The following is a 24,459-nucleotide window of genomic DNA, read 5'->3' as shown; positions in this document are numbered from 1 at the left end:
GTCGTGATCCGTTATTCTCAAGAATGTGTCCTATTTCTAATAGTGACATTTTGCCTAAATGTTGATACACATGGCGTGTAATTTGTACATTTGAGACATTTACCCATACGACACAACCAGTCTTGTACTTATTCCGAGTTATACAATTCTCTCAGATTTTTTTGTCACTTTTCTTTATAAATATTTTTAATTGAGACATATAAATCTTTCAAGCAAAGCTCTTATTTACTTGTCCGGATTTGGCTATACTTGGGGTCCTTTTAGATTTCTTTAGGCGTTCATAGTTTGCTAAGGTTTAGGATGTTCTAATATTTTGGCCAAGAGATATCAATTGTAGAAATGCCCATTTGATGCAGTAAAATTTGTACCGTAATTGTTATTTACCAATTTATGACATCTGAACGCCGGGAAACTTTTGTTGTATATATTTACCATTATCAACAAAAAGGAATATTCACATAGTTTCTAAGGAACGTATGAAAGAGTAAAATTGACACTATAAAACACCATACACTTTTCATAAATTAATTGAAATTTGCAACTGTAAAAACATTCAGTCAATCTACAGTCTAAAGAACTGAAAAATAAACACAAAGAAACTAGGTTTACCAATCCCAACATACAATAATATTCCTATTTTTAAATTTGTTATTGCAATCTAACCACGATTAACGTATTATTTTTAAACGCTCTATACATGTATTTTGAATAAAACCATTGACATATTCAGGTTAATACAATAGCAAAACAGTTTGAACGTGATCATACTAGTAAACATTTAAACGACGAGATAGAATCTGTCCATTACACATTATTAATATATACACTTACAAGGGAATCGAATATTCATATCTAACACAACTAGAGGTAAACATAACTTATCTTTTGTATAGTAAATAACACTCATACTTTTGCAGTTAACATTGTAAAATATCCTACAGTTATTTTCGGTTGCCTTACTATGAAAAGTTGATGAGTTATGCATCTGTAGGCAGCATTTGCAGCATTTTTCATCACACAAACGACATTCACCAGAAGTACTTCTTTTATCAGACACTTCAGCCCGCACCAGCAGGTTCCGCAGACTATTGGGTTGCCTAAAAGCTATCATGGGAGGCTCGGGAAATCTCTTGGATAGTTTGGAAAACCGCAATTTTTATACGTGTGCATGCAAAACAAATTTCTTGATAGAAGGGTCTAAATACAGCACAAACAACATTTTCCAAAAGAACAAATGAGTGAAAAAATATATTTTAACAAAACGCATTTGACTAGCAGGTCGAACAACTGATGTTCTTAAACCCTGCTGACTGCCATTGGCGATTGCTAAATAAACGGATCACAAGATGTAACAAAATAGATCTTATTATTAATTTATAACCAAACAGAAAATAATAAACTTGCGGAAAAGATGGTATACCGCAAACATGATGTGCAAAAATTTGTACACTATATCCGGATTTCGACAATTAATGTCTCTTCAGTGATGTTAGAAATCCAAACGGTATTTGGAAGGCTATATAATTTACCTCAATTTAGGATAGACTCTTGAATTTTGAAAGAGTCAAAATAGGATGAACGGATCATATAAACCCTAAGGCAAATAGAATACAAGCCCAAACGAAAAAATATAAACAAGTCTAAATTGAAAACAACGTTCAAACCTATGATTGCGTTGGATAAAACCGCAATTTTTATACGTGTGCATGCAAAACAAATTTCTTGGTAGAGGGGTCTAAATACAGCACAAACAACATTTTCCAAAAGACCAAATAAGTGAAAAAGTATATTTTGACAAAACGCATTTGACAAGCAGGTCGAACAACTGATGTTCTTAAAAACCCTGCTGACTGCCATTGGCGTTTGCCAAATAAACGGATCACAAGATGTATCAAAATAGATCCTATTATTAATTTATTACCAAACAGAAAACAATAAACTTGCGGAAAAGATGGTATACCGCAAACATGATGTGCAAAAATTTGTACACCATATCCGGATTTCGACAATTAATGTCTCTTCAGTGATGTTAGGGATCCAAACGGTATTTGGAAGGCTATATAATTTACCTCAATTTAGGATAGCCTCTTGAATTTTGAAAGAGTCAAAATAGGATGAACGGATCATATAAACCCGAAGGCAAATATAATACAAGCCAAAACGAAAAAATATAAACAAGTCTAAATTGAAAACAACGTTCAAACCTATGATTGCGTTGGATAAAAACCGCAATTTTTATAGGTGTGCATGCAAAACAAATTTCTTGGTAGAGGGGTCTAAATACAGCACAAACAACATTTTCCAAAAGACCAAATGAGTGAAAAAGTATATTTTGACAAAACGCATTTGACTAGCAGGTCGAACAACTGATGTTCTTAAACCCTGCTGACTGCCATTGGCGATTACCAAATAAACGGATCACAAGATGTAACAAAATAGATCTTATTATTAATTTATTACCAAACAGAAAACAATAAACAATAAACTTGCGAAAAAGATGGTATACCGCAAACATGAGGTGCAAAAATTTGTACACCATATCCGGATTTCGACAATTAATGTCTCTTTAGTGATGTTAGGATTCCAAACGGTATTTGGAAGGCTATATAATTTACCTAAATTTAGGATAGACTCTTGAATTTTGAAGAGTCGAAATATGATGAACGGATTATATAAACCCAAAGGCAAATATAATACAAGCCCAAACGAAAATATATAAATAAGTATAAATTGAAAACAACATTCAAACCTATGATTGCGTTGGATAAAAACCGCAATTTTTATACATGTGCATGCAAAACAAATTTCTTGGTAGAGGGGTCTAAATACAGCACAAACAACATTTTCCAAAAGACCAAAAAATTTAAAAAGTATATTTAAACAAAACGCATTTGACTAACAGGTCGAACAACGGATGTTCTTAAACCCTGCTGACTGCAATTGGCGATTGCCAAATAAACAGATCACAAGATGTAACAAAATAGATCTTTATTATTAATTTAATACCAAACAGACAACAATAAACGTGCGGAAAAGATGGTATACCGCAAACATGAGGTGCATATATATATATATATAAATAAGTCTAAATTGAAACAACGTTCAAACCTATGATTACGTTGGATATATATATATATATATATATATATATATATATATATTGATTCTACCACTGTATCGAGTGTGATACGATATTTATCCAATAGAGACATTTAAATTTTCAATTTTCAAATTTTAAACGCGCAGCTCGCCGAGCGCTTAACATATGAAACTTTAACTGTCGAGAGTGGATAAATATCGTAATGCACAAGATTTGGTGGTTGAATCTGTTTCTCTAATAATTTTTAAGTAATATGCAGACAAACTCAATCCTTTATTTCAAATGATCTGCAAAAACATGTGTTCTTTTTATGTGACGTCATCAGGCATGGTCGCCTTTTTTCATGACGTCACAATAGGTTATTCTGAAGAAAGCAAGAAAATTTGCCGTCATCAATCGAATATTGACCAATAAAGAACTGAAATCAAACGAACCACACGTTGATAAATAAAAAATTTCAACAGGTCAGGAAACGGATAAATCGTGTAAGAATTAGAAAAATACATATATACTATTAGATCATAATACATATCTCTTTATTATAAGACAGACATACAAATTGTTTTTATGTTAAGTTTGGCATTTAGAATTAGGCAGAACAACGGAAAACAAGAGGACTACATAGATGACTAGAGGCTCTAAAGAGTATGTGTCACTCGACTGGATATATTTGCACCTTCAATTACGCTTGCCACTCACAAACATAATAAACTCGAAATTTACTTTTGAATTGCTATTAATTTTTGCTGTTAATAGTATCTCTCTAGCTTCTAAAGATTTTGTCATGAATGTAACACATGGATACAAATTCGTATTCAAGGGGTAATAAATCTTTAAGAAGTCATTTAATTGTTTTCTTATATTAGCAAAATGTTTTAAAATCGTCATTTAATTACAATAATAACTTAAAGGAGTTATCCAATAATTTCAGTCTTTTTGTTAAATTTTTGTTGATTGGTTTAGAACATAAAAGTTTCTCTATCTATTATACTTTTGTTTAGATACTAGGTAAAACTGAAAATGATTCTTAGAGTAATACCTTCTACTTCTGACAATTTTTGCCGAACGTACAGTAAATTAATCTTGAGACTTTAAACATTTCTTCTTATTTCGATTTTCTCTATCAATAAGGGTTTAAAGATAAAAGAGAAAACCTGCATTTTACCCTATAAACATGTGACACCAACAAATATACAATTTCTGGATATTTTGGCATTTTCAGAAAGTACCTTTAAGTTATTTCTTTTATGATTTGCTACTTCAGCAAAAGAGGCTTTTTGAAACTTTCAACAATGTTCTTGTTTTAGACATGTCTGCGATAATAGTTGGTGGAAGAAAATAATCTCTAAAGCCTCGATTTAGGTTTTAATTCCTTTAGAGGCCGTCCAATTGATAATTTTGCTTGGCGGTTTGCAGATTGTTAATGCCTCATAATATTCCTGTTTACAGTTTCCACCTTTTAAAGCAGCATCTGATAAATCTTTACAATATGTCCAGTTTTGTCTCGTTAGACCTTCTCTATCTATTATGGTTGTCAAGATATAGAAAAATTACTGCATTTTTTTACCCGTATGGGTTTTTTTCCCATGGAAGTCATGTTAGTTGACTAGTAAACAAAACCGCAAACTTTATATTTGATACCCTTAGGATCACCGTCTAATTTGGTTGAAATTTGTCAAGTAGTTTAATAGAAAAGATCAACACAGGACGACGACGTAAACCCAGAGATGACAAAAACTCACATAGCCTTTTAGACTTGGTAGGCTAAACATTTATTACAAATTTAACATGTTTCAACACGAACAAAAGCCAGTGAAAAGGGACAAGATGTTCATTGATACACACAATCAGAACTAATGCAACGATCATCAGTTATAATGTTTATAAAAGGTCATTACTGAACAAATTATATCAAAACTTCTCATATGACATTTTTTGTTATAAGAAAAAAAACATCTTTCAGATTTTAATTAAAAAGTAAAATGACAAAAAAAATGAAACTCTGAGTAAAATTCATAACATAATGTCCCTTATCAAACGGCAAAACAAAAAGCTCAAACACATCGAACGAATGGAAAATTTAAAAAAAAGTATTTTAGTTAGAAAAAAGGTGTTTACAGCTAGACATTAATGCAAACCAAACTTAAGAACAACCTTATTGTGTATCATACAATATCCAAACAACTGAGGTGAATTATTTTTAATATAACTAATAATTATTATTTTACACACTACTGTTAAAAATTTACTAAGCGAAAAGCATTTCACTGAGTATTCCAGATATATTAGTCATTATGTTTCCAGAATATCTAATGGTGTATTTAACCTAAAGAAAAAAACACAAAACCAAAACTGTTTAATGTGCACTCTTTTCGAAAGACTAGTGTTTCAAATCTATTGATCTGGTAATGTAATATCATGTCGTTGAAAGTCTTACTATAAATATAAGCAACCAATGATTAATGTCGTACATAATTAGATGAAACACGGAAGTTTGATGTGCATGATTAATTCATTGAGCGAATAATAGACAAGGTCGACCTGTGATTTGAACGGTTTATATGCACTAAAGAAATATCGGGCAATATTTGCGTAATGCAGACGAAAGACATTTTCCAAACCAACATGTGTTTTAAACTTATTTCAATATCCGTTTTGATTTCCTTGGGATATGCATTTTCAGGTAAGAATCTTAGATATGCTTCAATCCAAATAATGAAGATAGCAATCACATATTTTTTTTTACTATACCATACATCTTAAGTATTTTGTATTAAACAAGGTGTACATAAGGGGTAAATTGTCAATCATTTTGGTTTTCAACTTAAAGAGACGACCGGAAGGAAGAGACATAACGTATACTTTACTAAGCATTTAACGTTTCTCCTGTACACCCAATGTATTTGTGGTGCTACCATTTATATGCAGCCATGTCAACGAGTTATAATACAATATGAATCCTAATACATCGACTACTGTAAAATTATACACTCGATCTTCATATTTACCTTAATTTTGAATTATGTAGAAGTGACATGGCAATTCGGACGTCATCAATACGAATAACACTGGATAAAAAGACCCATCAACTAACCTTTTTTACGATTTTGTTTTAATAGGATCAGAATTTTTGTAGTTCGAGATTCTATATCTTATGTTTGAAATTCAATGTCCTACTTTAAGATTTAAAATTTGAACTCAAATCTTACATCTTTACTTTAACTCGAAAATTTTGAAATTGGTATGTCCAATGAAGCAATTTATATGGCTTAAATTTTGTAAAAACCCTAGGGAAGTTGCGAGTGTTCGATTATTAGATTTAATGGTTGGTGAATGAATGAATGTATGCATGTTGTACATGGGTAATTAGATGTAAAGCAAATGTACATAAATAAATAACAATTTATTTTGACAATATCGTACTCTATACTATACCACTATAGATGTAGACGTGGGATGTATAGAATTTTAATATTTTTTATTTGACTCCTTTTTCTGATCCTGAAATCCCGCAAAATACTGGTAATATAAGGCTGGACCTATATTTCGCTAGTTATAATTGAACGCAACTAAACATTTATCCTTAAAATACATTAACCGCTCACATTACACTTGCAACATATAGTAGGAACATGTGGCTATTTCGCGAACCGTATGTTTGCCAATATATGCTTGTTTTGTAGCGATAGTGTTGGATTGCTATTACATTTGCATGTATGTTCTTTGAATCTATTGTATTTAGAAAATAAGTTGCACAGTAATAAATAGAGTGTTTTTCTCATAACAATGATTTATAAAATAACTTGCAATAACTTGTCGATGAACAGACATCATCTCCGAAGACACATTTCTATTATTGCAACTACAGTCAATAATAGAATGCACTAGTTAACATTATCTACAACATTCGTGGCATTGCAATATATAATGTGATCAATGCTGTAATTGATACAATGTCTATGCTATTCCTATTATCAGTTTAATTTTGCAATATATATAGTTTCCAAGCAGTGAAACTACATTTGTCGATGAAGGACAGATATCAAATCAATTAAAACGAAGAAGGTAAACTCTTTAAAACAGAGAACTTTAAAACACAAAACAAACGATAACTAGTGTGAAGAAAATACCTTTGCTTAAGACCAATAAATGGTGTTTTAACCACTCTATGCATCTTTCCAATTCTGGCACATCAAGGGTAACAGTGAAATAGAAATATGGTCATTTTTTTTACTTATTTTGGCCGGAGGTAAACCATTTTCCACAGTGGGACGTCAGTTTGGTTTTGATGGATGTCATAAAACGCAGCCACATCCCGTCAGAATGGAGAAGTTAAATCCGATGCCTCGTTTAGAGCAAGTACCACGCTCTCTACACGTTAAGAACCCTTGCAACAACTCTGTACGTGACCTGTTGCAAGGCACAATTTCTGTCTCTATCTAATACACCCTCATTTTCACGAACTTCATCCCAGACGGCTCCTATTTCAGGACTTACCTAATTTATTTACTGTTAATTTGCTCTCGTTGTGAACATGCATGATATTTTTGCCACTGGACGCTAAGCAACCAACAATCAATCAATCTATTTCTGGTCGAGTACCTTGCACCAGAAATAAATGAAATGATAGTGACTATGATAATTTGAACAAAGTATACCAAATTCCAAAAACGAGACAGAATAAATGTTGTTATGACTTAAAACAAAACATGTTAATGAAATATATTTTTTCCTAAAATGCTTATTAAGTATGACCATTTATATTTTATAGAACCCTGTGAAACTATCAATTTCATAGATAATTGGAAACGATCAGCAGCCAATAATCTAACAGACAATTCGTTCCTGTGTGACTCATGGTTAGAAGAAGGCTGGTATAGAATTACTAGCAAAGCTGGTGAACGAATGCCTACAGAATGCTTGATCGGCGGATACAGATGTGGCACAGCATATCCGATATATTTGTCAAGGAAAGGTAACCTCATTTAAGATAGAAATGTATATTTGTTAAATGACTAGAATCGATACTATGTAAAATTAACCTCCTGAAACTGAGAGAATCTTATTTAACATGACAATTAAGACTTACATAATAATGTTTGATACAAAGAGACTCGAAAAAACTCACTTGATATGTATCTGCATATATGAAAAAAGGTAATCATATAATATCGTAAATGGTCATTTATGGTGGTTTCATTAATATTTCGAAAATGCTTTTCAAAATTTAAGGTTTTTTTTTTTTTTGCTTTAGTCTCCCTATTTTCAGTTTAATTTCATTGGTATGTTAAATTTTGTGACCATACTGTTATATGAATAATTAACCATCTTAGGTGTAACTACTGGTGAAGACATTTTCCCGGCAACAGGTAAAATTGTTAACAGAACAGCGTACGAAGTACTTGATGACCGATGTGTAAATGAAGAATATCCTATAAGAATAAAAAACTGTACATTATATTTGGTGTACTACCTGCAACCGACAAAAGGTTGCGACACAGCATACTGTTTTGGTTTGTATTCCGTAATAAATTTAAGAAAAAAAAATGTGATTTAAATGTATAAACCAGTATGTACACATAAATGTAGTTTTATGACAATACAGCATTCTACAGACAAAAAAATAATGTAAATGCAATCAATATTTCATATCATAATATTCCATATATAGCTGCATGAGTATTAGTCGCTAATGTAAAAATGACATTCATATGAAATCTGTAATTCATACAAACTAAACATTTTATGACTATTTGATAGACGCTTGTCTTTTATAATCTAGAGTGACTTCTTTTTGATGAACACCCAACCATTACCATGAAACTATAAGCGTTTGTCAAGCAAGAACTTCTGGCTTTATAACAGTATTTCATAATTACAAATCCACAACATAAATCCGACGTGGTTGTTTGTGTAAATTTTATATTCAAAACTCAGAATTAAACGGATGTGTTCCACAACTGAAACTGGTACATGTGATTACAAAAACCTTAACTGTCAGTTAGTCAACTGCAGCAATAAGAGATATCACATTATTATCGGCTTCTTTGCGAGACCGTCCCTTTTAACAACATAAAGTTAAGTGAAAATCATTTAAAATACATTTCCGTATATTACCACTTAACTAATCAAGTGACAAACAACATAAACTTTCCTGCACATACAATCGCACAGAAAGATTTATATTTTAACCATATATCTTCGTGTGTCAATCTTGGACTTATTTCATATAAATTATATGAAGCAAAATCAATTTAAATTCGTAGGTTCTATTGTCTCCTCTCATGAAATTTCAAGCTTTAAGTTTATAAAGAGCTCACATTTACTACTATAGACTGAACACACTTATTCAATAAAATTTCATAATATAAGCCAACAGAGAACAAAATCACGCTTTGATCTTTTTATAACGACTATAACATAGGTACCGTAACCCTGGACGGAGGGTAATGAACGAGGAGGTGACGCAATCATGTCTTCCTTCATACAAACAAGATCAAAAAGGATATATTTTGCTTCTCAATGATTGGAAGTAAACACAGGTGCACTTAAAATACAGCTGTTCCTTTACTATGTTATTCTTCCTGAATACCTAGCACCTAAGTTCATTCCCATGTTCACTCTCTTTGTGGTAGAAGGTTGTGTGGTCGTGGTGGTTGTTTTTGTTTGGGGGAGAGGGGTCTTGTTACACAATTTCAACCTTTATGTGTATAGCTTAATAAACTGATGTTGTTTTTTTTTGTTTTCTCTTAGCAATTCATGAAGCTTCAAATGCATCCGACCAAGAATGCCTATATAAAACTTGTCAATTAGTTTTTTATTGTTATAGTGTTCAATATCTCTAGATTCAAACAAATGGCTTGTTCGAATTGGTTACTTCTCGGTCTTATGAAACTTATATAATCGATATACAGAAAAAACCTTCCTCCAGCAAACAAATAAAATAAATGCGAACTTATTACCATACAGATTTTTTACTTAAAATCAAAAAGATATATGTTATATAAACACCAAAAAATATGATAAACAACTTCAAAAGCAACGCATGATCAAAATAAGCTGGTATGTTTTCTTTTCTGAAAAGAAAAAAAAAGATCGTTAATACTTCAAGCATGCTTTACAATCATATTATACATTGAGGATTTGATCCTGTTTTAAAATGGACCAATTGCACCAATGCCAGAAATAATTTAATAGCGTGTTTCTTCATAAAACAATTAACCTTCCTTAGAAAGTGATGAATATTGCTGTAGATAATAGATATCTTTAAATGGCCGTTTAATTTAAAGGCCTTTACACGTTAGTGAATACATTATATGAAGAATAATGGCGATTCCAATAAAATTACTTTTTAGCATCTTTCAATTTCTTGAAAAGAAAAAAAAAATCACTTTACTATCTTAGGTGCAGAACTGCCGTGTCCAGATGGACAATTGTCACAGACGGGATATTCTCCGGGATGTAGTAAAGGTTGGTATTTTTTTATTATATGTAACAATATTATTTTGTTTATTCTAACCTATTTGATTCGTTCAGACAGTTCACAAGTTCAACTGTATTTTCAAAGATAGACTACAATCTGCAGCTGGAAAGTGTTATTGCACAATTATTTTTAAAATGAAAAAAAATAATAATATAGAAACCTCAATACAGTCGTAACCACAAATTAAATCAATTTCTTATCTATTTTCGGTGTATTGACAATACTTATATAACAATCGATGCCTTTGTGTGAAGTCAATTCATCTTTCTCAATCGATATACATCGTCAAGGTAGATATATCCTCGTATCGACCCCATACAAGGGCTGTAAGTGTATAATATAATCAATACCAGTAATGTATTTTAGTCAAAGCACCATAAAAAATATCATCTTTGCATTGACAAGGTGTGTTTATTAAAAACTTACGTTGCATATATATTTCATCGTCATGTCAGGGATAACATGTTTTAAGGAGACAATATTATTATCTTTAACTGTAAAGAGACAGGAAAATCTACATACATGTATCTGAGAAAGCAGACACAGAGTAAAATAAAAAAAATCATATAAATGTCTTCATACAGTCTCCAGCAAAAAGGACATCTGTATTATATGTAAAAGCTTGAAACTCTCTTGTGTGATATTAGTTAATCTGTACAAGAGAGGTGAAAGATACAAAAGGTACATTCAAACTCATAAGTCAAAAATAAACTGATAACGCCATGGCTAAAAAAAGTAAAAAGACCAACAGACAAACTATAGTACACAAAACACAACTCAGAAAACTCAAGACTGAGCAACACGGACCTCCCCACCCCCTTTCCCCCAAACCTACGTGTGATCTCATGTGCTCCGGTAGAGTAAGCAGATCCTGTTCCACATGTGGCACCCGTCGTGTTGCTCATGTTAGTACAAACCCGATAATAAGTCTAATTCGGTAGGTAACATTCGGGAAAAGGGGACGGTATTGTTATTACGACATTAGGAACATATCCGCTATTATCAGTGAAACGAATATTCCATAACGGTTAAACAACTCGTGATGGCGTACGTAAAATTTACGAAAGAATGATTTCAACTTTACAACTTGGAACTCACGGTTTAATAGCTTACTTGTGAGCGCAACCCTCTATCAAGGAAATCACGGGAGGAAAAACAATCCCTGGAATATCGTATCAATTGGGAGATATATACTCCTTATGCAGGCGCTGCTGGAATGTTGTTACATAGAAATGAAAAGTTCACAATTGGGAAGCTGAAATCATCTCTTTTGTCGTAAAGTTTTTTTTTTGTTTTCAACCAACCCTAATTGTCACTTTCGAGATGTAAGTCAAGATATGAGGCAGACTGAACAGTATCTGTTGTATCCGTTATCGCAAGTTCAATGGGATAGATGCGTTCAACATAGGCACCAAATTTTGAATTATTTTGTGAGAGAATATCATCTATATAGCGGAATGTGATTTAAAGAATAAAAACATATAGAGAAACATCCGTCAACACCAAACTCGCTCTGTATCAAGCAATATATTGTAAAAGACAATAAAACAGGTTCCAGATTTCGGACAGTCATATACACTTTTGCTGGAATTAAAGTTAACTTATTGACTAGGCACCCATTTTGATTCGTTAAGTTGAAAAATAGCTATATAGTAGCGTGTAACATAATCATCGCTAAACTGATTTATTCTTATTCTTATGCCTTAGTTTTAAGTCATATTGCGTGTTTCAATGTCTTTCATCAAAGCATTTAAATGAGTCGATTATTTTTCATTCTAATCAATCATGCGACCATTTCTTAATTTCTGTCAAAGAAAACGTAAACGCATGATTTTATGTTCCGGTACTTATCTTATACAAATTATTTATTTTACAGTGTATCCTTCTTTACGGTTTACCTCAACAATAACAGTCGATATGCATTACGATATTGTTATTAACGAATCCAGAAAATATATTAATGAAACACCAAAGTTTTTGTGCAGAGTAAATGACGCAACAGATGACTATACTTATGATATTAACTTCTACATCAATAATGTTCTCATTACTGATGCAAAATACACAAACTTATCTAAAACAAACATAAGAACAGCAGTTCTTTTACAAAAACACTGGGAGGGTACATTCAAACCAAATATGATGGTATGTATAAAACATTTAGAACAGCGTTATTCTAATAATACAATTGTACTACTTATTTTTACAATTTCTACTAATAATGATTTTAATGATTGGTATATAATGTGCAAGTACATATTGTCTATCAAAATCGCATGTGTACAAACGATTGAAATAAAAATAAGTATAAAGAGAATAAAAAGATGAAAGGCATAAACAAATATCAACAACTATTTCTTTGTAAGGGTAACGAAATAACCAATTCAAAGGGAAGATAAACGTAAGTAGTTTTAATTCCAATAAACTTGGATCTAGAATTTTTTCTAATCATGCAATGTTGTATCTTCTTGTTTGTGTGCGATTGGTGACAGTGGAAACATTTAGTACATTGGGTAATAAACGTTATGGTGGGGCTAGTTGATGCTTTGCTTTAATTTTTGTTTTATAGTTGGATCAAAATAATTAAGTTGGGCAATATGGATGCGCTAGTCGTAGGGCTAAACGTTATATCAAAGTAAAGGGAGAACAATCGAGAACTTTCCACCTTAAATCAATATCTTGTTATTGGAAAATATTTACTTCAGGTTTAATATTTCATATTCACTATCAAAATATAGCTTATATTTCACTGAAACAAAAACGCATTGTTTTTTGTACTTTTTTGTTATTCATATGAAATAAGGGATTTCATTAGTCACTTCAGATGTCAAATAATAGGGCACTTAACAGTAATTCCAAAAATATTTTGTAAGGATGTACTTTTAATTTAAAAATTGAAATAAAGGTTTTAGTTTGCCACTTCCGGGTTACAAAAATCACTACTAGTTTCATTTGATTGGTGACTTTACACGTACTCGTTGTGTCGAAGTCGAAGGGACCGGACCAAAGTATTCGACACATCCGAGGTTCGACTCATCCGAGGTCGAGTGTGTCGTCATAAATTTGGAATGCATGAAATACGATATGATTTGTGTAAACTAGATACAATGAACAGTGTGCCTTTTTTTCGATATGACACTTTATGATTGTGTATTCAATCTCCATTTTTGGTCCTGCATAATAATTAAACACACACGTACAGATACAAATCATGTACAAATAAAATCAATAGTCTACACAAATATTTACAAAGGTCAGTCACTATAAATTATGAAATCACTATCAGAACGAATTAAGTTATGAACGGTCTCTAATGAGCCAGAGGTCGTCTGCTTTACATTAAATTATCATGAATTTATCATAATTGTCCTAATCTTTTTAATTATTGTAATTAATGAGTTTTAAATCTAACGATTCATTTAATCTCGGCTTGGGTCATTTAAATTCGTTTTGTTTTTATCTGATGTGAAACATGTTCAACACACTAACATTCCGCTTGAACGATCAACCAAAGGTGTTAATTACCGATCACCATAAACATGTCATTCTAACTGTTATACAAACAAGTATGTTTATTCAGCTTTAATCTCTTTGGAAAATGAGTAGGTTACATAAGAAATACATCCGATTTGAATTTTTATCATTAGGTCTGCATCATTTGAAAATTCTTACTTTCGAACTTCGAGTCATCGGGGTCAATTTACATGAATTTTACATCGACGGGACAATAAAATTTACTCGACTTAACCGAGTATTCGAATCAACCGAGTTCGACTCATCAGAGGTAATTATGCATTGATCAAACGGGAATTTTACCGGGACCGAGAAATTACTTCGACTCATCCGAGTTTTCGACACAACCGAGTTCGACACAACGAGGTTCGACTGGTAAACAAGAGGGGCAGGTTTAGCAAAATATCCTATGGTTTTATCATATACCAGTATGAGTTATACCAAAGGCCAAATTTAGAACTTCAAATTATACTTTGACATCAATTTCAAGGTGAAAAGTCATTAATCCTATAAACCTGAGGACTCTTTTTTGTTAAATATATACACCCCCCCCCCCCCCCCCCGCCATGTACCATATTTAAAACATTCCAGGGGGAAAACATAATAAGCCATATTATTTGGAGGTGCATATGTCATGTACTTAGTGTATTGTAATATAATGTCAATCATTTACCGTGTGTCTCCTATCCGTCGTCTTATTGCTCTAAGTCCTTGGTTTTGTAAATTTTGTTAATGAATAACTAGTTGTAAATGAAATTTTTAATATGATTGGATTTCAGCGTTTGAGTAAATTTTAAATATTTAAGAAGCAAATCAAATTTGACCTTGTCTTGGACATCACTTATTGATTGATCGGTTGAATAGAATTGTAACGAACAGTTTGTATTGGAGATTATTTGATTTATTGTAGTAACTCTCTGAACAAAAATTATTTAACCTTGTCCTGTTTACCTGTTTCTAGTTGAAATTCCTCATCAATACTATTTTCCTTTTTCTTACTCCTCGATCGCTACTTTTTATTCATTTTCTGAAGAAAGCAACCAACAAGTGAATTAAAGTTGAGCTTTCATGTAGAGATATATCATAAAAAACTTTTAGGCTAATATAATTTATAAACTATTATTTCCATTCATTTGTCCAAATTTTAATGGTTGGCTACATTATTTGAAATCGACCTAATCTTACCTTTAAATATATAATTCTAAACACAAATGTTTCAGGTCAATTGTTCGGTGCAAGCTAGGTACAAGGACAGAGGTGTTACAGGACCCAAATATTTTTCAGAGATTTATTTCGCAGGAATTAAGGTAAAAAACAATTTACAGATTAAATTCCTGAATTTTTCAGCTAGCTCCGACAACATCGATTATATTTAGATCCGATGTCTTGCTTCACAATAAACATTTAACTTTAAAAAGAAGAGAAAAAGAAAAAAAAAACACACATTTTGAAGAAGACAGATAGCAACATCGCAAAAAAAAAATATGACAGCAGTAATTTTTTTCAATTCGATGGTGTTCTTATCCTTAAAATACATACCAGATAAAAAAAAATTAAACACTTATTAGACAAACAGTCGGTATTCCAATGGGCACTAATTGTGCATCCCTTTCTGGCCGACTTGTTTTTGTGCTCGTATGAATCAGAACCTTCTGAAAGACAAAAAGAAAAAGCACCTTGCAAAATAAATTACTTTCTGATATTTTGATGATGTCCTATCACTGAATAACCCATATTTCGATCGGTACTTGCATCTCATATATCCCAGTGAACTTTTCCTCGATATTGACACAGATGGACGACTTCACACTTAAATCTAAGACAAACGGAATGATTTCAACTTCAAAATGATCTATTTCCCTTTTCTCAGCAGTAACATACCCTCTGCTCCGTCGTATGGTGTTAACATATCTCAACTGATACGTTATGCTCGTGCACGCTCACACTATACGGACTTCATATACAGGATAGTGCTCCTTAAGCAGAAACTGTTCCAAACAGAGTTATGAGGAAGAAAGATTAGAAATGACACTCCGTAAATTTTCTGGACACTATCACGAATTGGTTGATCTAAACGATGTGTCTGTGTCTAAACTAACTAATGACATTTTTACCACGTCTTAGATTGTGGTTTTACATCTACAACCAAACGTGACCTATTCCCAGATATTGCTATACGACGTGTCTCGGTATTTTATACATCTAACATTTATGTATTTATTTATGATGTTTCTGTTGTGGTTTCGGTTTGATTATGTGTTACGTCTTATCGTTTGTGGTTAGAATTCTGTACATATGGTACATTTCACATATGTCTTATTTGTCAGTATAGTCGAGTCAATTTCCATTCTCCATGGATGAAGTATAGTGTTACTCCAAATAATTATGACGTCGTCATAGCATATTTAGACCTATACCTCGAATTTGACACACACGGTCATCTCAATACCAGAATCTACGACAAACGAGACGATTTTAATTTTGAAATTCCCCCCTCCTTAGTAGCAATATACCAACTTCACCTGCATATGGGATATACATTTTCCAACTTATTCGGTAATCAAGAGTTTGTAGCTGCCACTCAGACTTTGTGTAAAACTTCGCCAGTGTCTGAGCAGAAAGTTGATGAACCAGGGGATGTCAAAGAACGTCTCGTCCTTTTTCTAAAAAAGTTAATCGGAAGGTACCAAGACATTGTTGATAAATATTCCGTATCAACTTCACAAATAATACACGATGGTCTTGAAGTATAGATGCTGGATACTGAAAGTTACAATAAACCATTAGATTTTATGGGCGCAGCCATTTTATGAAGATAACATGGTATTCAGAATTAAGAGTATGGCTATAACAATCTATACAGCGTCGACATTTTTTAATCATAGTGCTCAAAAAGTGCCAAAAACAGTAATTTTACTAGATATTGGATGTAAAACCGTATTTTTTGGTGACAAATGAATTATTGATCAACTAGTTTTTAAGCTATAGTCTGTTTCATATTTGTATTGCGTTTTACATTAGAAACAAGGGTGGGCTCGACTTTTGACTTACTGTGGAGAGAATATGTCATTTTCTGAACTTCTGCTGATTTGTTTGAAAAAAGCGCGTACACGTCTAGAGTTTGGATACAAAAATCGATTTTTTAAACATGACAATTTCGACCCAAGTGCTGTTATCTAAATTAGAATAGGCATGACATTTTGTAGTTAAAGAATAGTTTTCAATGTTAAATCACAAATATTTACACACGTTTCCTATTTTGAAATGCTATAGTCTGTTTCAAAATGTACTTTTATACGAAAATGGTTTCATTTAAAACTGTTGTTCAAAATTCACCGTAGTAGTTACATATTGGATTGGTTTTGGTATCAATATAATCAGTACTTGATGACATATAAAGAATCATTGGAGTAAGTGGGCATAATCTTCAGGTCCTTTTTAGCAGTACCGCATTTACTCAAAAAATCAGGATTTTTTTTTTTACATTTGTCGACCGGGGTCATCTCTGATAAAAAATTGTGAAATTCAGAGAGTAGTGCGAGAACGTTTTGAGGATGATTTATGTGTGACATATATATTTGTGCAATCTAAGACTATGAATGGCATGATTCTAGAAAGTATTAAATACCGTATAGGTTACAATAAACCATAAGATTTTATGGGCACACCCATTTTATGAAGATAACATGGTATTCAGATTTAAGAGTATGGCTAATTCGGATTGGTCGATATGTGCGCCCGTTATTTTTTATTTTTAGAAACTTCGTGCACTCTGGCATGGGAGATTAGTACAAATTACGTTAAGAAAAGCAACAGAAACCTATATTTTTTGGACCAACAAATACTGTCTGAATAATTTTTCTTTAATTCTAGCAAGGTTTCGTTTAAAAAATCAACTTCCTAAATTCTGTATCTCGAAAAAGGCTATCATTGTCGCCTATGGGGAAATTAATTGTTTATTACAATCTATAAAGCATCGACAGTTCTTTATCATAGTGCCAAAAACAGTAATTTTACTAGATATTGGATGTAAAACCGTATTTTCTGGTGACAAATTAATAATTGATCAACTAATTTTTAAGCTATAGCTGTTTCATATTTGTATTTCGTTTTACATTAGAAACAAGGTTGGGCTCGACTTTTGACTTACTGTGGAGAGAATATGTCATTTTCTGAACTTCTGCTGATTTGTTTGAAAAAAGCGCGTACACGTCTAGAGTTTGGATACAAAAATCGATTTTTTTAACATGACAATCTCGACCCAAGTGCTGTTATCGAAATTACCAAATTCAGTGAAAATGGACAGAAATGATCCCCTTCAAACATTAAAATGTTCACTCGAATGGCAAACTATAAAAATTAGAATAGGCATGACATTTTGTAGTTAAAGAATAGTTTTCAATGTTAAAACACAAATATTTACACATTTTTCATATTTTGAAATGCTATAAGTCTGTTTCAAAAATGTACTTTTATACAAACATGGTTTCATTTAAAACTGTTGTTCAAAATTCACCGTAGTAGTTACATATTGGATTGGTTTTGGTATCAATATAATCAGTACTTGATGACATATAAAGAATCGTTAGAGTAGGTGGACATTATCTTCAGGTCCTTTTTAGCAGTACCGCATTTACTAAAAAAATCAGGATTTTATTTTTTTATTTTTCGATCGGGGTCACCTCTGATAAAAAATTGTGAAAATTCAGAGAGTAATGCGAGAACGTTTTGAGGATGATTTATGTGTGGCATATATATTTGTGCATCTAACGCACTATAAACTGCATGATTCTAGAAAGTATTAAATACCGTATAGGTTACAATAAACCATAAGATTTTATGGGCGCAGCCATTTTATGAAGATAACATGGTGTTCAGAATTAAGAGTATGGCTCATCCTGATTGGTCGATATGTGCGCCCGTTTTTTTTTTATTAATAGAAACTTCGTGCACTCTGCATTATACATAAGGTAAAATAGACTATTTTCCTTAGCACAAACGGAACTGAGATGTCTTTTCAACGCTAGGATGAGACACGTGTTTGTAAGTGCAAAATTGATAGGCATGGAAGAAAAGTAGAAATTACGTTAAGAAAAGCAACGGGAACCTATATGTTTTTGACCGAAAAATACTGTCCGAATAATTCTAGCAAGGTTTCGTTTAAAAAATCAACTTCCTAAAGTCTGTATCTCGAAAAAGGCTATCATTTTGTCGCCTATGGGGAAATTAATTGTTCATCATCTTAATAACGTGTTAGGGTATTATTTTATTTGTCTTTTGGAATATTACTTTCAATGTTTAGTCTATTTTTGGTGATATCAATTTGACGTGGTACTTATACATCCCGTCATTATGTTATTGTGCTATGGTAAATTTTTGAATTCTTGTCTTTCATTTTTGTCTATGTGCATTGTCTATATGCCCTTATGTTGGTTCGTTGTTACATATTTGTTTGTTTTTATAGTGATTAAGATTTTAACACCCTTTTGTACCCCTATTTTGACATTTCTACCTATTATGTCTGTTTGTTTTGTTCACACATCGTTGTCAATATGATAAAATTTTATGAGACTGTCATACGAGTGAGTGGTTTAGCTTGCTATAAAACCAGGTTTAATCCACCATTTTCTACATAAGAAAATGCCTGTACCGAGTCAGGAATATGACAGTTGTTATCCATTCGTTTTATGTGTTTGGGTTTTTGATTTTGCAATTTGATTAGGGACTTTCCTTTTTGAGTTTTCCTCGGAGTTCTGTATTTTTGTGATTTTACTTTTTAAAATAACCTTTCAATACCGTCATTATCATGATAATTGTTTGGACTAGTATTGTGAATATAATTGTAAGAATTTCAAGATTATATATTCGTTACAAAAATATGTCAGTGTTTGTGATGTCCTGTGCTGTCTGTCGTTAATGGAAGATGTTCTTTGTTATTCTGCGGTTTGCATGTTGTAACGACTATTATATTATTTATTTGTGCGTTTCTCTCTGATGAGTGTTCTTGCGTGTGTTTGTGCTGTATTTCTGTCATGCACGTAGTGTTGTCATTTTAGCGATATTTTTCAACATTGCAATATAAGCGAAAGGTTTGGCTAGCCATAAAACCAGGTTCAACCCACTATTTGTTCTTAAAATGTTCTGTACCAAGTCAGGAATATGGCAGTTGTTATAAAATAGTTCAAGTCTATGTATGTTGGCGTTTGTTTTTGTTGCATTTCAGTGTTTCTGTTTTTCCTTTGTTTTCCTCTTATAGTTGACGTGTTTCCCTCGGCTTTAGTTTGTAACCCGGATTTGTTTCTTTCAATCGAGTTATGACTTTTGAACAGCGGTATACTACTGTTGCCTTTATTTATCCATTAAGATCAGAATAGATGTGCAAATTTCTAGAATTAAAACTTTTTTTCTTAACCTGATTTTTGGGTTTATTTGACTGTAAAAAAATAATTGGTGAAGAAAAAATCACATGGTGGTGCACTTCTTATTTTGCTACAGCCATTCCAAAGTACCTAATTTTGATGATTTTCCCATTTTTCATCAATTTTTACCTATTTTTGGGCTATAATCATGAAAAAAATCACAGTATCACGATAAATTTTTTTTTCCCTACTTTGTTATAAAGATGAAGTGGACCAATCTGAATAAATTTAACTTAAAAAAACTATAGGTAGGTGTTAACATAAGAACGTTTTATAAAATTTTGTTGCTTTTTCGTGTCAAATTTACCATGTAGTCAATTTTGTAAATTTGGGATTTTCTCTTTTTTTTAGAACAAAAATCATATTATTTCAACTACTTTGTTATAAATGATTGAAAAAATACATATCTAAGACATTTGAAAAGAAAAAAAATTAATATGGGATGTACATGTATCTGGTAAAATCATTTCTTGTATCCCTCACCCATTTTTTCAACATTTTGGCTAATGAGAATGACTTGACTGGTTATATAATTTAAAAATTTTATTACTCAAAAACTACTTATTGTAAAAACATAATTTTTTCACAGAGTTAAGGTTGATTATAATATTATTTGAATTCATTGATATTTTCCACTTGTATCACATGTTTTGGAAATAATTCTAGAACGAGTTTTCAACGAGACTGAAACGTCAGAAGAATACATCCTTAAGAGAACGTTTGACTCAAAATCATGTAGTATGACTATGTCTGTGCAGCCCAACACAAATGCTCTTGCGTATCAATTTATAGTATATATAAATTACAGAAAAATATAGATATACAAAAGACGGCCTGTTCTTTACATTTCTTATTCCAAACATTTGTCAGCTCCAAGTTAACATTCATCAGTTTCAATTTGACATTTCTCAGTTCCAAGTCGACATTTCTCAGTTTCACGTCGACATTCCACGGATCCAATTTGACATTTCTCAGTTTTAAGTCAACATTCCACAGATCCAATTTGACATTTCTAAGTTTCAAGTCGACATTTCTCAGATCCAATTTGACATTTCGCAGATCCAAGTCGACATTTCTCAGATCCAATTTGATATTTTTCAGTTCCAAGACGACATTTCTCAGATTGAATGTGACATTTCTCAGATCCTAATTGACCTTGCTCAGTTCCAAATAGACAATATTAAATTTGAAGTCTAGATTTCTATATAAGAAATGTCAACTTGGAACTTAGAAATTTCATCTTTGAACTGACTGCGTATTTATTTAAAACATACACTTTAGCAATTCAACAGAAAATTCCAAGTGTTAGATTGCAATCAAATCTTCAATACTAGGGGGTTCAACGGCCTTTACTTCCCATGAGGGTCTGGCACGGTCAATTTCATCAATGAAGTGTTAAAGTTGATGAAATAAGAAATTATAGAAGTTGTCTTAAACTTATACCTGTAAATTCATTTTCCTCATACATGTGTTATCCATAAACGTTGTTCCTGTCGTTACTCAAGACGCATAAACAAAACTCATCATCGGTTTTCGATTCAAAACAATTGCAAAGTTGAAGTGCACTGAAACTAAAATTTCCATAAATTGTGTCATCGACAAAATGAGGAAAAGATATTCATTGACTACTTTATACGAAGGTTGACGTCATACATCGACAATAAAATATCGCAAATAACATGCACAGCTTTGTTATCATGTCATTTTCCCCCTAATTAGCAACCACAAAGAATGATAAATGAAGGACAAGCAATATATTTTTTTATTTCAAACAAATGTTAACAAAAAAGAAGTAATATATATATTTGCCTTGTACACTTTTCAAATACAATTCAAAATTCTTTATTTAAAGGTTGTTGATGGTGAAAATGGAATACATGTAGAAGAAAATAAACCGAAAAGCGTTGAAATAAAATCTACTCTGCCCATTGGATGTTCATATCAAGAAGGGTAAATCTTTTTACATCTTTGAAGTTAACTAAATACAAATAACGATTTTAAGTCAAATGAAGTCAGTATCAAAGACATAAACGATTTGTTTTATGCTATATTGATAATCAATGTGATTGATTTTTTAACCTGAAGTGAGCATAGTTGACAGCTTGACAACGATTTGTAAAAAGATGAAAATATAATACACAAGGAAAATCAAATGTAAATATGAAATGCAAATTCTGCATAAAATAGAAAGTTTGTTATTTTTTAGATTCAAAATGAACATTACATACAATAGTATCTGTACAATTCTTCTTCTTAGTTTTAAATGCTTTACCATAAGAAATGATATGTTTTACCATAAGCAATGATATGTTTTCGTGTAAATAAGTATATTTACAAAATTATATGACATTACTAAAATAACGTCTATAAATTAATAGAAAATGCTTAATCAACTCAACTCATCAGATATGCACTTACGATTACCTACTATTTTGTTTACACATTTCATATTTTTTTTCACAGTGACAATACATTATAACAGAACTTTTCTGTTATAGTCATGGTCCAGTATCAATGAGTTTCACTGTCCTGCAAAATATATATATTTTTTATAATTTCAAGGATAAATGTTCAAAAATCAAAATCAGGATGCTACGTAGGACTATATAATGGGGTTCCAAAATATCAGTCTACTGCCAATAATGAAGTGGTCTGTTCTGATGAAACTTTCGTTCAAACCAAATTAGAGTTTGCTCAACAGAATTGTCGCCTAAAAATACCACATGTTGGATGGAGTAGCAGCTATTTTATCAATGTAACTGGTGTATCGGACGGCATTGTAAACAAGGTAGACCGAATTGTTTTCCTGCGATTGTATACTACGATTGATCGTGCTAATAAAAAGGATGGTCTGCAAATCTGGAATTCAATACATCTACCAGATATAAAAGTAAGTATCATATAAGAAGATGCAATATCATATACATATAAACTGAGATGCACAAATTTATATTATACATATATATACATTGTATGGTAATAGAACACTGTGTATATAACAATCAATTAAACGTCGAATATAGCAGGAGTTTCATATTGTATAACCATTTCAATAGTACTTTACAGTTTTAAATTTATTACATCTATGTGAATAACGTTACTATGTAATAATAGTAACTATTTGACGTTTATGACGTAATCTTATTTGCATATTAACTCTTTTCGCCTCCGAATACTGTTACAAAAATAAAACATTTAATTTTTCTTTTATATATCTTCTTATGTTTTATACTGTTATCATGCATTCTTAGTGTGTCCTATATATATGTCGCTGAGGTTGTTACATTGAATGTTGTATATCAAATGCCTAGTTTTTCATGTCATTTTTAAATTTACGTATCTTGTCCGATGATACGTTGCCTTGCATTTGATGTAGGCATGAATATACAAAACAAACTGATTGTGGTAAGACTTCAAAACTGTTTTGAGTTCTTCCTTATGTATGTGATGAAACTAAGCAAGGGTCATTCTTTCAATCACGTTTGTGTGTTTGAATTAGATGATATTGCATCATATGCGCATGCCTGGACTTCGAAAGACTTCCTTGATTTGGGCTCCTTATTTTGGTGAATTACCTACATATTGAACGATCCAAAATACACAAAAGCTTTTTCAGACAACAAACCAATCATAAAAATAACATTTTTCATTCAACATTTTTCAAAAAGTAAAAAATCAAAGATTAAGACTTTTTCCTGAGTTTGACAGTAACTACCGCCAATAACAGTCACATGACCAGACATAAAAACCGGAAGTAAACAAACACCACATTTACTATCCTGTCTCAAGACTTTTCTATCGTTTTATTAACATGGCTGAACTTTGAATAAGTAATACCCAGTATCCTTGAGTTTGCGAAAGGGAGGAAGACTAACTTGTGTTAAATTTACTTAACAATCCTGCCATATATTTTCTCTGCACTTCGGCACTGTCTCAGTTCGTGC

General features: G+C 31.8%; 1 protein-coding gene across 1 annotated transcript in view; it reads left to right on the top strand.

Annotated features, from left to right (window-relative positions):
- Nucleotides 1-7,889: 7,889 nt before the first annotated feature.
- The window catches only part of LOC127721632 (uncharacterized), a 44,239-nt gene continuing 27,669 nt past the window's right edge, over nt 7,890-24,459 (top strand). Inside the window, exons 1-7 of the mRNA XM_052228402.1 lie at nt 7,890-8,075; nt 8,434-8,613; nt 10,505-10,570; nt 12,460-12,728; nt 15,317-15,403; nt 22,368-22,465; nt 23,078-23,405. Coding sequence (XP_052084362.1) covers nt 8,006-8,075; nt 8,434-8,613; nt 10,505-10,570; nt 12,460-12,728; nt 15,317-15,403; nt 22,368-22,465; nt 23,078-23,405 — 1,098 coding nt within the window. The 5' untranslated portion in view covers nt 7,890-8,005. The remainder of the gene's footprint in view (nt 8,076-8,433; nt 8,614-10,504; nt 10,571-12,459; nt 12,729-15,316; nt 15,404-22,367; nt 22,466-23,077; nt 23,406-24,459) is intronic.

The sequence above is a fragment of the Mytilus californianus genome, unplaced genomic scaffold, assembly GCF_021869535.1.
Source record: "Mytilus californianus isolate M0D057914Y unplaced genomic scaffold, xbMytCali1.0.p SCAF_12, whole genome shotgun sequence".
NCBI lineage: Eukaryota > Metazoa > Mollusca > Bivalvia > Mytilida > Mytilidae > Mytilus > Mytilus californianus.
Note: the sequence above shows the minus strand (reverse complement) of the source record. Positions and strands in the feature narration are given on the sequence as shown.